This window comes from Ammospiza nelsoni, chromosome 2, assembly GCF_027579445.1.
Source record: "Ammospiza nelsoni isolate bAmmNel1 chromosome 2, bAmmNel1.pri, whole genome shotgun sequence".
Classification (NCBI taxonomy): domain Eukaryota; kingdom Metazoa; phylum Chordata; class Aves; order Passeriformes; family Passerellidae; genus Ammospiza; species Ammospiza nelsoni.
The window spans coordinates 47721282-47733873 of NC_080634.1; the positions used below are offsets into that span (position 1 = coordinate 47721282).

Consider the following 12592-nt stretch of genomic DNA (forward strand, 5'->3'; position numbering starts at 1 on the left):
CAGAGGTATCAGTGGAGCCGTGTGTGCTGACATTCCCCCCTTTTAGCAGGTCCATATTGAGCTGCAGGAACAGCCACATGTGGTTTGGATGCAGTCTGACGCTGGCAAAGCTGGAAGCTGTGACACAGCCAGTGTTTCAGTTCTGGGTCAGACAGATGCCTTGGGCAGGATGGAAGGCCAGTGGCTGCAGTATAAACCTTGAACAGGACAAACTCTATCAGCTACAATCCAGCAGCATTTCCATGCAGCGTTTCCAGAATGACAGGAATTGAAGTGAGACTGAATTAAACAAGGACAACACCAAGGTTGTGAGGCGGCAGAGAGGGATTATTTATCCCCAGACAGTGCCCCGCACTGAGGAGTTTTGCTGCACAAGAAGCCCCTTGGCACAGCTGGCAGGAACTATCATCTTCCACTCCTGAAAGCCACCCGGGAAGTCTCTACAAGGACCTCTTGAGAAGAAATCAGCTCCTTGAATAGAAGTCATGCAGGATGGAAGGAAGCTCTGCTAGGAATTGCTGAACCTGTTTGACTTCAAATGGCTGCAGTGCAGCTTGTGCAAACTTTGCTGCCTCATTTGTGGGGAGGGACAAGAAATGACACGTGGAGCAGATTCTGGGAAGTCAGAATGTCATGTTGTGGGAATAGCTGCTCACCACACTCTCCCATGGATCCCATGACTGTCAAATATTGAAAAACAAAAGGCATCTCCTGTCCATTTTCACAGCACACCTCCACTTCTGGCTGCCCACCTGCTTTAGTCACATTGAAAAATGTGTAAGAGAAGTGAAACGTTTCCCTTTGCAGCCTCAGCACCAGTTAGGGTCTGCTGCAGTCCTCCAGATGTTTGTTGGTCCCAGAGCAAGGCCCTGCAAACATTCTTGTTACTCAGAACTTCTCTCCTTACTATTTAGAGGTTATAATCTCCAACAATTTCATTTCCTTTTTGCTTCTGTATTTTTTCCCTCTCAAAGTAGCTCATCTTAAACTCCAGGAGCATGCAATCCCAAGGCAGAAGCAACCAAACTTCTTAGATGAAGACTGATGAAAAATCATAATTTATCTCATTTATTCCTTGTAATATGAGACAAATCAAAGTTTTGGAGGTTTTGAATTCCTGATTTACACATAAACACAACAGAGATTATGTAAATTGTTTGCTCTTCACATTCCAGTACAGATCATGTAATCTTGCGCACACCAACTACCAGGGATTACTATCCCTTTTTTGGACTGAATCAAATTTATAAATTGTAAGGACACATTTTTGGTCAAACAGCATTTTAAAAAACCTACTTGCAGCCATATTTATTCAGTTCTTGCTTACCTAGCATCCTTTTGTTCAATGATATTCATGTTTGCTTAATTTTTAATTTATTCTAATAGCTCTTCTGTTTCTTCTTTTGACTTCAGGACTTACCATTAGTCTCCTTTTCTAAAGATTAGTAGCAAAGCATTGTATTTTGGTATCCTTTCTTTTCAGCAGCGAATGTCATCTTCTACTCTGTGACTCATTTGCCATTGCTCTACGAATTACCTTCTGTGCATTATTTAAGTGATGTACACCACTTTTTCAGTAATGTCTGCTCATTCCAACAGTATCAGTTTCAAAGTAGATTAAACCACAGTAAGAGGCCACATAATTTAAATAAAAAAAATCTGTATCCTGAAAAAAGAAGGAAATTTTAAAACACTTTATTGGAAAGTCTTAAATTAAAACAATTGGTTTTCTTTGGGGTGCTTTAGAGGCAGTTGCTCCAGGGGCTGACATTAAAGCTGAGAAATTTTCCCTAGAGCAGTGGACTTGAGGCACAGTGTTGTGGTAGAATGCCTCTGTAGAACATCCTTTCTCCAGGAAAGTGCTTGTGGCATTCACAAAGTACAGGCTTAGTCCAGAGAGGCTCATCTTCTGTGCTCCCTCTGCAGTCCATGGAGAAAGGCCAGGCCCTCCAAGGCTGTTTCAAAGCAGTGAGCTTGCATCTGAAATCCCATGAGTAAAATTCCCACACATTCCTCTGAATTCCTATGGAATATTCCTCCTTCTATCTTTTCAAACCTGTGTGTCTGAAATCTGGCCAACACAAACCCAGTCATGCAGAGTGTTCTGCAAGGTGTTGTGTCCATTCTCCCACAGCCTGGTGCCTTCCCATGTTACTTCCACCACTCGCTCAGCCTGGAAAGGCAGGCCAGCCTTCTGCCAGAGGCAGAAGTGAATAACAGATTCATTTAAAACAGACTTCCAAGATTAACAAGTCCAGCCATTAATCCAGCACTGCCATGTCTACCACCACTAAACCATGTCCCCAGGTGCCACATCTACACATCTTTTCAACGCCTCCAGGGATGGTGACACAACTGCCTCCATGGACAGCTTATCCCCAGTGCTTGACAACCCTTTATGTGAAGTTTTTTTCCCTAGCATTCAATCTAAACTCACAATGGGCACACAGGTGAGGAAAACCATGGTTTTTACTCCTCAGGGCATGAGACGCTGTGGCAGAGCCCCTGCAGGTGTGAGTAGTGCTGAGCAGGTTCCCTGCAATGTTGGTGTGCAGGAACAGCAGCCCAGGACAGCAAGCAGAGCTCTGCACTAGGGCACTCCAATTAATGAACTAGAAACATTATTAACTAAGCCAACATCAGCCTAATGGGAAATCTGTCTCCACATATGCTGCATAATTTTTTTTATTATTGAGCCAGCTAGGAATTGTTTAATAAACAAAGCCAATGGGAAACATTCAAATAAATGAGTGAAGAGACACACACTTGTCTGCTGATTAATTTAGTGCATGTTCAAGTCTCTCAGGTTTTCTGTTCTGCAAAGGGCTTTCAGCTTCTTGTTGGATGACATCTTCAGCTTCTGCAGCAGGAGCTTCTGTGGCCAGCTGGGCACTAGAAGAGTGTGTCTACATCTGCCATCTTGATGTTTCCCTTGTGACCAACTGCATTACAGGAGCTGTTTGCTGGGGCAACTTGGATCTCACTAATAATGACCACAACATTATTTGGGCACGTATTTTCTGTTTAGAATGACTGAAGGCTTTTTTCTGCATTGGAGTAGTTTCCTGAACCAGCTGTGATTGTTTTACAGGAAAAAACAAAGCTGAAGGTATGAGGCATGCTTGCCCTCTCCTGTGAGAACTCCAGCATGAGAAGAAAACTCATTTTAAATTTTGATGTACACTTACTGATCCATGTCTATGTTTTAGTCCAAGTATGGTCAATATACCTGAAATTTATACTTCCTCTAAGCAATGTGATTGTTCCTATTCTTGCCCTTAACTGGGTAGTGATCCTTTTTATGTTACATGCATTGAACATGTGAAGTGCCATGAAACCACAGTCCATGGCCTGGTTGTTTGTCTGCTACGCAGAACATGTACTCCTCATTGTTGCCTGTTTTGTTAAAACCTGCCAGCTTGGTTTGAACCCAAAGGGACTTCTGCTTTTAGAAAGAGGCTTGTACAAACCGAGACACCAGAATTAATTTCTAGAAACAATCAATGAGTTTCGATTACTTCTAGTATATCACACTGCATTTTTGCCTTTGCTTCATTTGGAAATGAAGACTAAATGGTTATTAGACATTATCTTAAAGTAAACAAACAAAGAAATGCAAGAAGTGCTATGGGGATACAACAACTAAAATTCTGTAAAGCAGTTACACACTGTAGGTGACTGCACTTGCTTTTGTGTATCCTTTTGATATGTTATATCAATTTTTGATACTTTTGCAATGTGCAATGTGTTCATTTTTATTCTATGTAAAATTCAGATGCAATGTGGTAGATTAAAAAAAATTGATTTTATTTAGCTTTTTTATACATTCCTGTTCAGAGGAAGAGTTCCTTATGTTAAAACAAATCACAATTGATATATTTAGACTGGTAGCTGGCATAAGCCTTAACTAAAATGTGTTAAGTAATGCTCACAGCAAGCTGCAAATATCATACAGTGACTAAAAGGAACTAAAACATCAAACACTTAAACTATAATGAATTTCTTAAAAAACAGGGTGTATCTAAATACATATATATCTCTTTTAATCTAAGATATTAAAAATGAGAAATTACTTTAAGACTGTTTTACAAACCATTTAATTGACAAATAACAATAAACTTACAAATTAAATGCAGAGTCTGATTCTTCAAGCCTGGCGGACAAGTCATCCCTGGCCTTTAAAGGAGTTCCTTCCTGGCTGCACTTTCAGGATAACTTCTGAAAATTATTCATAAGTCTGTTTTAATTTCCAATCAATCTTTTTTTTCTTTTTACTATAGACACAAAATTCATACCAAACCCAAGCATATCCCTTTGCTTTTCCTCTGAACTTGAAATTAAAGCTTTTGCTAGAAAATAAAACTTGAAATCCCTGAAAGCAGATACTGCTGATTGCACAAACCCAGATAGAAATGAGCACTGAGGAATTAAACTTAGATACACTAAAGCTAAATGAGTTGATTTTTCCAAAAGAAAACCAGAGCAGCTTGTAATAAGGAAGTAATTAGTAAACAGAAGAAACCACAAAAGCAATAAAAAACATCATAAACCTATTAACTTCACACAGAATAAAATGCTAGGGAATAATTTCCACTCCAAAGTAAAAATTATATGCCAAAATATTAACAGCAACAAATAAAAGGCAGCCTTGCATTAAAGCCAGAGCTGGCACAAAGCACACTGGGTGAACACATACACACTTCTGTGCCAGGGCAGCTCTTCTTCAATAGCATCATTTTTTGGATAATTTGGGGAAGTGCAGCTGGCTGTGGTACTGTGGTGCCAGTCCCACTGCCCCACCTTTGCTCCCATCATGAGAAGCAACAAACAATTTCCAAATACACAAAGAAAACCAGCACCTGCTATCCTGCTGCCCACATAGCACTGCATGAGCTCAGTTTGAGGCATTTACTCCATTTGGATTTTTTCCTGGGGAAAAAGGGATCCTTGATGGTCACTGGAGCATGATCTTCCAGATAGTCTCAGGACATCCCCACAGGCATGATCTTGTTCTGGGTGCATGTGCATGACAGGACTACCAGCATTTTCTCTTTAACACTTTAGATTAAAGCTCCAAGCTGAGGCCATGAGGGAAGAGTTGCTTTGCTGGCCTCTCACCGTGTTCCTCAGGAGCCACTGTGCCGAGGCTCAGGCAGGAGGGCTTGTCCTCAGCACAAACATGATAGCTACTGACACATCAAACACATTCTCAGTAAACTCAGTATTTCTTAGGAGGGACCTTTAGCGTTTCCTGATGCATTCTCTCTTGTCCCTGCACCAAGTGAGAGCTGCCCTGATGTCTTACCTATCATGGAAATTGCCCCTCTTCTTACAAACCCCAAATAAATGACAACCTAGCACCACATGTTGAGCTTTGAAGCAAACACAGCTGATGTAATGCAACAGACGGATAGATAGCTCCTCACTGACTGGTTTCTTTGTTATTTTTTTGAGACATTTCCCTAGTCCATGTTTTGAGTCTATTAACTCTATTACCACAAACCTATCCTGAAAGGCTAAGCTTTCACTCCAGCCAAGACAAGTCAGACAACTGAGAGTGGGAAAGAGGAAGAACCTTGACAGCTTTACAGATAAGTCTATCTCCTATATATATGGCCAACTAGGAAGAGTGATCTGGACCTGGCTTTTGGCTCCTGGGATTGTAAGAAAGACAAAACATGTAACACGCACATCTGTGTACACAGACGTGCACCTTATGTTATTGCAAAAAAATGTTCATCTGTAATTTCTAAGTGTTAGTCTTGATTTGTTCCTCTTTTTAGTGTTCAAGATCTTAGGTCTAACTTTGCATTTGGAGTGATAAACATTTGTATTTGCTTTTTTATTGGACATACCTCAACAATGGCTTATTATAACCTTGATTTTCTGAGATACTTCAGGTTTTTCTGTCACAACTTCTAGTGAGATAAAACAACTATTTGTTACGCATCCATCTTCTGCAATACAACTAACGCAAAATAGTAATGAGTCAAATTGTAGCTACCACTGTGTTTGATAGAATGAGGATTTTTTTTCTTCCCATTTATACTTTGTGGAAGAGGTCTGAGACACTCAATACACACTCATTGATCAATGTACAACTTTTAAACCCTGCATCAAGCCCATCAGTCCTGTATTTTTCCAGTTTAATAATAACACCATGAGGGCAGACAAACCAGACATCCACACAGGAACTGGTGGAATCAAGCATCAGGAACCAGCACATGAGCAGATCCCCATAACAAGGTGTGAATTTTCCTTTTTTATTTAGGATAACTTGGTTTAAAATGTGTTGTGCAAGTGATTTTGCCTTGTGGACCTCTGCCCTTGCTGGAGAAGGAGAGCTGCTGTGTGGGTGACTGAGATGATGTTCACTCCTTCAACAGGAGATGGTACTGCTGTGATGTTCGTGCCTGGAGCCATTATTCAATCCTGTGCATCCTGTATCCTACAGTGCAGGGTCAGATTCCCCAGAGCAGTAAACGACACTATTCCCCAGAACAAGAGTACTTTGGTATGGAGGCCAAAAGTGACACCAGTTCTGTAAACCAAACTGATTGCACTGTAATGATTATAAAATTATTGCATTAGAGTCTGGGTTAATTAAACTTTACCTATTGCTAAAAAAAAAGAGCCTTTTTGATTTAGTTATTATGTAAACAGGACAGACAAACTCCCCTAAAGAAAAACCACTCAAGCAAAAGAAAAATGGACTGCTTTAAAAAGGACTTTTCCCAGTTTGCTTCCAAAGTTCTTTGACTTCTTTAATGCTTTCTTTTTTCACACACTTCCAGAAACCTTGAATGCCTTGCTGCTGTGGTACCTGTTAATAAAGTTAAAGTGTGTTTAGCATTTACACAAAAAAGACTCCTATTCCCAGACTGTGTAAATACAATGTATAATGTGCTGCTGCTTCCATAGTTCACATGTGTAATAACAAATTCTTAGTGGCAGCACTCATCCCAGATTCATCCCAGTAAGGACTACTCAGTTTAAAATATATATATTTTTCTATTCATTAACTCTACCTGTGTTTCTACAAGCATTTACAAGAGAGTTGTAGAAATCATCTGTGGTATTTACAAACAATTATGTCAGCTTGTTACCCTCAAGCCTCGATGAATTCGGTTCCTCAGGACTCCAAGAAACTCGCTGTGGCTGAGGCAGTCATCTCCATCTAGATCAAAAATCTTGAAGATGGTATCCAAAACATTATCTGACAGATCCTGTCCTGTTGCCACCTTCACTGCTCTCTTGAACTCAGCTAATAAAGACAAAATATTACATCACAAGTGACTGAACTTGCAAAGAAAACAGAAAGCTTATAAATAGCAGGACTCTGTCCAATTTACAATGGCTTGTGGGCATCCTAACTGGAGAATCTGGGATGTGTAAACTAGTAAACTATTAGAAGGACTCAGTTCATGTGTTCTTCTGTCACTGTCATATTTCCTGAAAAATCCCTTCGCCAGGATTTCTCCTGGGAAGTTGAGAAGCCTCAGAGAAAAAGGAAAATAATATCATCTCATTGTTTCTCCCTGTTTTGCTGCTTTGGAATATGGTTGGAGAGTGTTTATGCAACAGGTGGTTGTTTGATTGGTTTCATGTGAATTGTTTTGACTTAATGACCAACCACTGTCCAGCTGTGTTGGGACTCTGAGGAGTCAGTCACGGGTTTTTAATTAGTATCTTGTTAAGCCTTCTGTCTGTATCCTTTCTCTATTCTTTAGTATAGTTTTAGTATAGCATTCTTTAATATAGTAACATAAAATAATAAATTAGCCTTCTAAGAACATAGAGTCAGATTCTCAATTCCTCCTTCGTCCTGGAGATCCAGAAAATACCACATGCTTCTTCTTTTGTAACACTATTCATTTTATCATAAGCTTTAGCAAGGCACTGCTTCTCAAGCAACAGTACAAGTGATAATTTTTGCTAGAAATAGATGAGAATTTACATACTTTTGGCTCTTTCCTGTTTATACAATGGTGTTTGCCTCACTATCCTCTCATTAAAAACCTTACCATTTTATATCAAGCCAGCTTCACAACAATTCATTTCACATGAAAACGCTTCTTCTCAGAGAACAGTGGGTTATATGCTCCACCTCAACTAACAATCTCCTCAGCAACTCTGCAGAAACACAGACCATCAAATGGTCAATGCACTGATTACAGTACATGGCTTTATATATCTGCAGTTCTGGTTTTGAGAGAAGCTGGCTAGCTCTTCTTAAATGATGTTGAGTTACTGAGGATTTGTGGCAGAAAAAGCTGCCATACCTCTCTGGAGATGTACTTTCATCTTCAGCTCTTTTTCCTTCTCTCTTTACACCACCATGCGCAGTATAGAAACACCCACTAGCCCCTCTTTTTGTCCTGTGGTGCACAGAATTTGGAGTTTTGGCTCAAGGAAGATGAGGAAGTGTGTGGGGCTGCCACAAAACAGCAACTTGTAAGAGTGGAAGGATTACTGTTTATTGTAGCAAGCACAGTCACAACACATGAATTGGATGCATTTTTGAAGGCATCATGGAAGTGTGAATTTTAAAAAGGAACTGGAAGTTAATGAAGTGTAGCAGTATTGTAGATTATTACAGAAAGTTGTCCAATGAAGTCATAAATGCAATATTAATGTGGTTCTGCTCTCATAAACAAGTGCTGTTTATAAATAGTGTTATAAATATGATTATTTCTGAAGCTGGCTAGCTAGAGGGAACAGCATTCCTGACATAGCACTCATCTTTGTCTTTTTCAAAAATTCCTGTATAAATGTAGTTGACTATTTCACTAAATAGAATTAAGGTAAAAATCCTCCTGTAAAAGGATATATCACAACTTGAAAAAGACATAAAACATGGGATGTTTATAGTAGACTTAATTTTGTCTTTGGAAAGATGTTAACTGTTTCATTTTTGAAGCTGAATTAAAATCCAGACATGGCACTATCCTTTCTTTGAATGTAACATCAATAAAAGATCTTCTACAATAGTGGGGCATAACAATTTTCAAGCCAAGAAGGGCCACCTTACCAGAGAGAAAAGATGAGTTGTGAACTTAGAAGAAAAAGAAATCTAGAAAAAAATGAAGGACTAAAAGAGTGTCTTATATTTAGATGAATGTTCATATGTGTGTGAATACACATGATAATGTCCACATTATCATGCAAACAACAAGACAAAGAACTCAGCCAGATTCAGGAGAGAATTAGACATACAGGCATGCAACATCTGTGAGTTACCTCAGCAGCTGGCTGATTTTGATTACAGTGGGGGTCAGCACAAAAACAGACTAAATTAATGAAAGTCACAAGTTGCAAATCCCCCAGTTTTCTTTGGTTCAAATCCCATCCATATATCTTTCAAGAATATGTATTTCTCTTTCCGTCTTCTCACATTTTTCATCTTTTTTCACATGAGCCCATCAAATATTAATTTCAATGAATGTTAATATCTCTTTAAATTTCCTTAGGAACTTTTTAATAATGTTGCTATTTTGAAATAACTTATGAGACTTGTCCTTCAAGAGTAACAACTACAACCTCAGGATTAAAACAAAAAGCATTTGTATGTCCATAAAACTTTTGATTCATTGCTCCTCTTTCTCCTATATGGGAAGGAAGCAATTCCCCTCCTTGAAATCTTTATTTTAAACCCCATTTTATGACATTGTTTCTTTTTAATAGACATAACTGCATAACACAATCTCCTCAGCACAAGGAGAACATGGAGTGAGTCCAGAGGAGGGCCACAAAAATTATGTAGTAATTTTTGGGATGGAGCACCTCTTCAGTGAAGAAAGGCCAAGAGAGTTGGGGTTGTTCAGCCTGGAGAAGGGATACCTCAGGGCAGACTTTACTGTGGACTTTCACTATATCAAGGGAGCTTATAAGAGAGTTTTTACCAAGGCCTGTAGTGACAGGAAAAACAAAATGCTTTTCAAAGTGAAAAAGGGTAGATTTAGACTGGACATAAGGAAGAAACTTAAAAAGTTGTGGCTGTCTCATCATTGAGAGCATTCAAGGTCTGGTTGGGTGGAGATTTGAGCAACCTAATCCAGTGACAGAGTTCCCTGCCTATGGCAGAAGGTTTGGAAAAATGACCTTTAAAGGTCCCTTCCAACCCAAACTATTTTATGATTTATTAGTCTGCTGTCATTAATCCACATATGACAGCACATTAGAACTTTGAAATGAAAACTTTTTGGAAACTTTATATTATTATTTTTTAATGAAATATAACTAAGTCCAAATACGAGCAGTATAATATTTTTGGATTTCACTGTGGTACTTTGGGATAATAATTTACATTATTTCGTAATTAAAATGATTTTTTTCCTTTAAAAAAACGCACATGAAAGATGTACAGCACTTACCCCGCTTAACAGGACGATTGGCTACAGTAAACATCTGCATGGCGATGGAAAAGTCTTCCAGATTATTTGTAAACTTGCAGAAAGTCTTGAATTCTTCCAAACTGATGTTCTAGAGTATCAAAGAATTCAGATTATATATAATGAATATACATTCAAATCCCAATTATTCTATGTCATTAAATCTCGTGGGGCTTAGTGTTTAGATGTGACTGCCTACTCATTATTGATATTTGTATTTCTCAGCTGGACAATTATCATTGCTCTTATGTGTATACAATTCAAGGGCTGCAATACTTCATTTGGCAACTGGTTATCTCATTAGATAGCCACACTCAAATGAAAACCTGTGCACAGAAAGGAGGAAGGAAAACAAAGTATACTTTGGGTACCAACCTCTCCTGCTTCGATCCTGTCTTTCACATTCTGCCAGTAAATTTCATTGTTTTCCTCATCAGTGAAGTACAGCAACCATGCCGCAAAGTCTTCTTTTCTCATGACGTTCAAACCCTTTGAAAACTTGATGAATTCCATTTCTTGGACTTCTGTTTGAAGATTTTCCATGAATCTAAGTGTAAACAGATATTATCCACCACTTGATACTTCCATCCCTGTATCACCACTATTACCTTAGCTACCAAGTGCCGCAGACACCAGCTCTGAGCCAGAGACACAGTCGACATTGCTGCTTAAAACAAATAAACCTCACAGGTTTAATTCCCCCCGCGCTCGCGGATGTTTCCAGGGCTGCAATTCCACAAGGACACCAGCAGGACGCGCTCTCGGCCTGCACAGGCGGCTGCTGCCAGCGGAACTTAGGCACGCATTGGACATCTCGGTTTTACTCGCGTTTAAAAATGCGCAGATAAGGAGATTAAAAAACGGGTAAGGCAGCAGCATAATGAATGAATGAATGAAAAAGGACTTGGGAACTGAAGGCCTGACACATGATTTATGAGGTTTCATATTAAAAAGAGAGGAATGACAAGATTGCACAGTGCCTAAAAAGATGAGGCAGTAATAATCACAAAGGTGAAAGAGGAAACTTGCATTCATTGCTGTAGGAGAAGATGACTGAAAGTATCAAAGATTATAACTACATACAGAGGTTTGGTGAATCAGTTCTGTGCTCACTAGAGGATAGATCAGAGAGGATTACAATTGACTTGTACAGAGTTAAGAAGAGCACAGAAAATGTTGCAGGGCTTTGGGAGGGTAAGAGAGCTGTCTGAAAAAGGAAAGAGTCAACATCAAAGGATTTAGGAGGCACTCATTCTTTTGGGAAAGAAAGAAAAAAGTATTACAAGAAGCAAATAATAACCTGAAGGTACAGAGCTGTAATTTTGAGTTGTAGCTGCAAGTTTTTTTCAGTTTGGTCTATATGGCTAGTATTAATTTTGAAAAAGTTAACACAGACAATACAGTGTGATCCATTCGATATTTTCCACTTCAGAAATGGGGCAATCCACAAACAAGAGGTGATTTTAAAATAAAGGCTAAAACCAGTGGTGCTTGCCAGAATCCCCTCCACATTGCTAAATAACCCTTCTTTATTGAGTTGCAGAAATTATTGACAAGAGGGAATGAAATACTTCTATATTAGGACAAAGCAATTAATTGGAGAAGAGGAGCTAAGGGTCTGCATAGCCAATATCAGCAGAGGTTCATTTGTTCATCCGTGTTTGCCTGGCCTCACTGGGTTTGAATTCTTTCCCTTGAAATTACAGCATTTGAGTCCACACAGCTATCTTTAGCTCTTTAATGAGATCACTTGGACAATTAGTAGCTTGAAGCTCTGTGAAGTCTATAACGGGTTAGCTAAAGACTGCTCTTGAAGCATAATCTCTCTCTTGTATTTTCCCCTCTAACAGGTAGAGCTGCACATGCAAATAAAGGACCAACAAATGCTTCACAGCTCAGGACATGCAGGTGAATGAAAGCCTGATAATGAGGTGAATTTAAGTTTCAGGCTGGGGCTGAGTTAGGGTAATATGGAGGAGGGGTACAAAATGCTGTCACATTACATATGTGCCTTTTTCTGGTCTAGTAAAGGGGATTCTACAGTATAGCCAAACACTAAGATGTTCCTCCACAGTCCACCTTAAGGACTGACACACTTTCAATTCCCCCAGCTCTCCCTCTCAGAAGTGGATGAAAGACCAAAGGACCAGGTAGTGCAACCAGTCTGACTGGGCAGCCCTTTGTCTTGCAGAGTGGCAAGA

General features: G+C 39.3%; 1 protein-coding gene across 2 annotated transcripts in view; it reads right to left on the reverse strand.

Moving 5' to 3' along the window:
• Window positions 1-3786: 3786 nt before the first annotated feature.
• Window positions 3787-12592, reverse strand: part of MICU2 (mitochondrial calcium uptake 2) — a 135876-nt gene continuing 127070 nt past the window's right edge. For both annotated transcript variants that reach the window (XM_059493555.1, XM_059493556.1), the window contains 4 exons: window positions 10767-10938; window positions 10374-10482; window positions 7107-7264; window positions 3787-6823 (listed from right to left, as the gene is read on the reverse strand). In XM_059493555.1, the coding sequence (XP_059349538.1) occupies window positions 6719-6823; window positions 7107-7264; window positions 10374-10482; window positions 10767-10938 (544 nt within the window). In that variant the 3' untranslated portion in view covers window positions 3787-6718. The remainder of the gene's footprint in view (window positions 6824-7106; window positions 7265-10373; window positions 10483-10766; window positions 10939-12592) is intronic.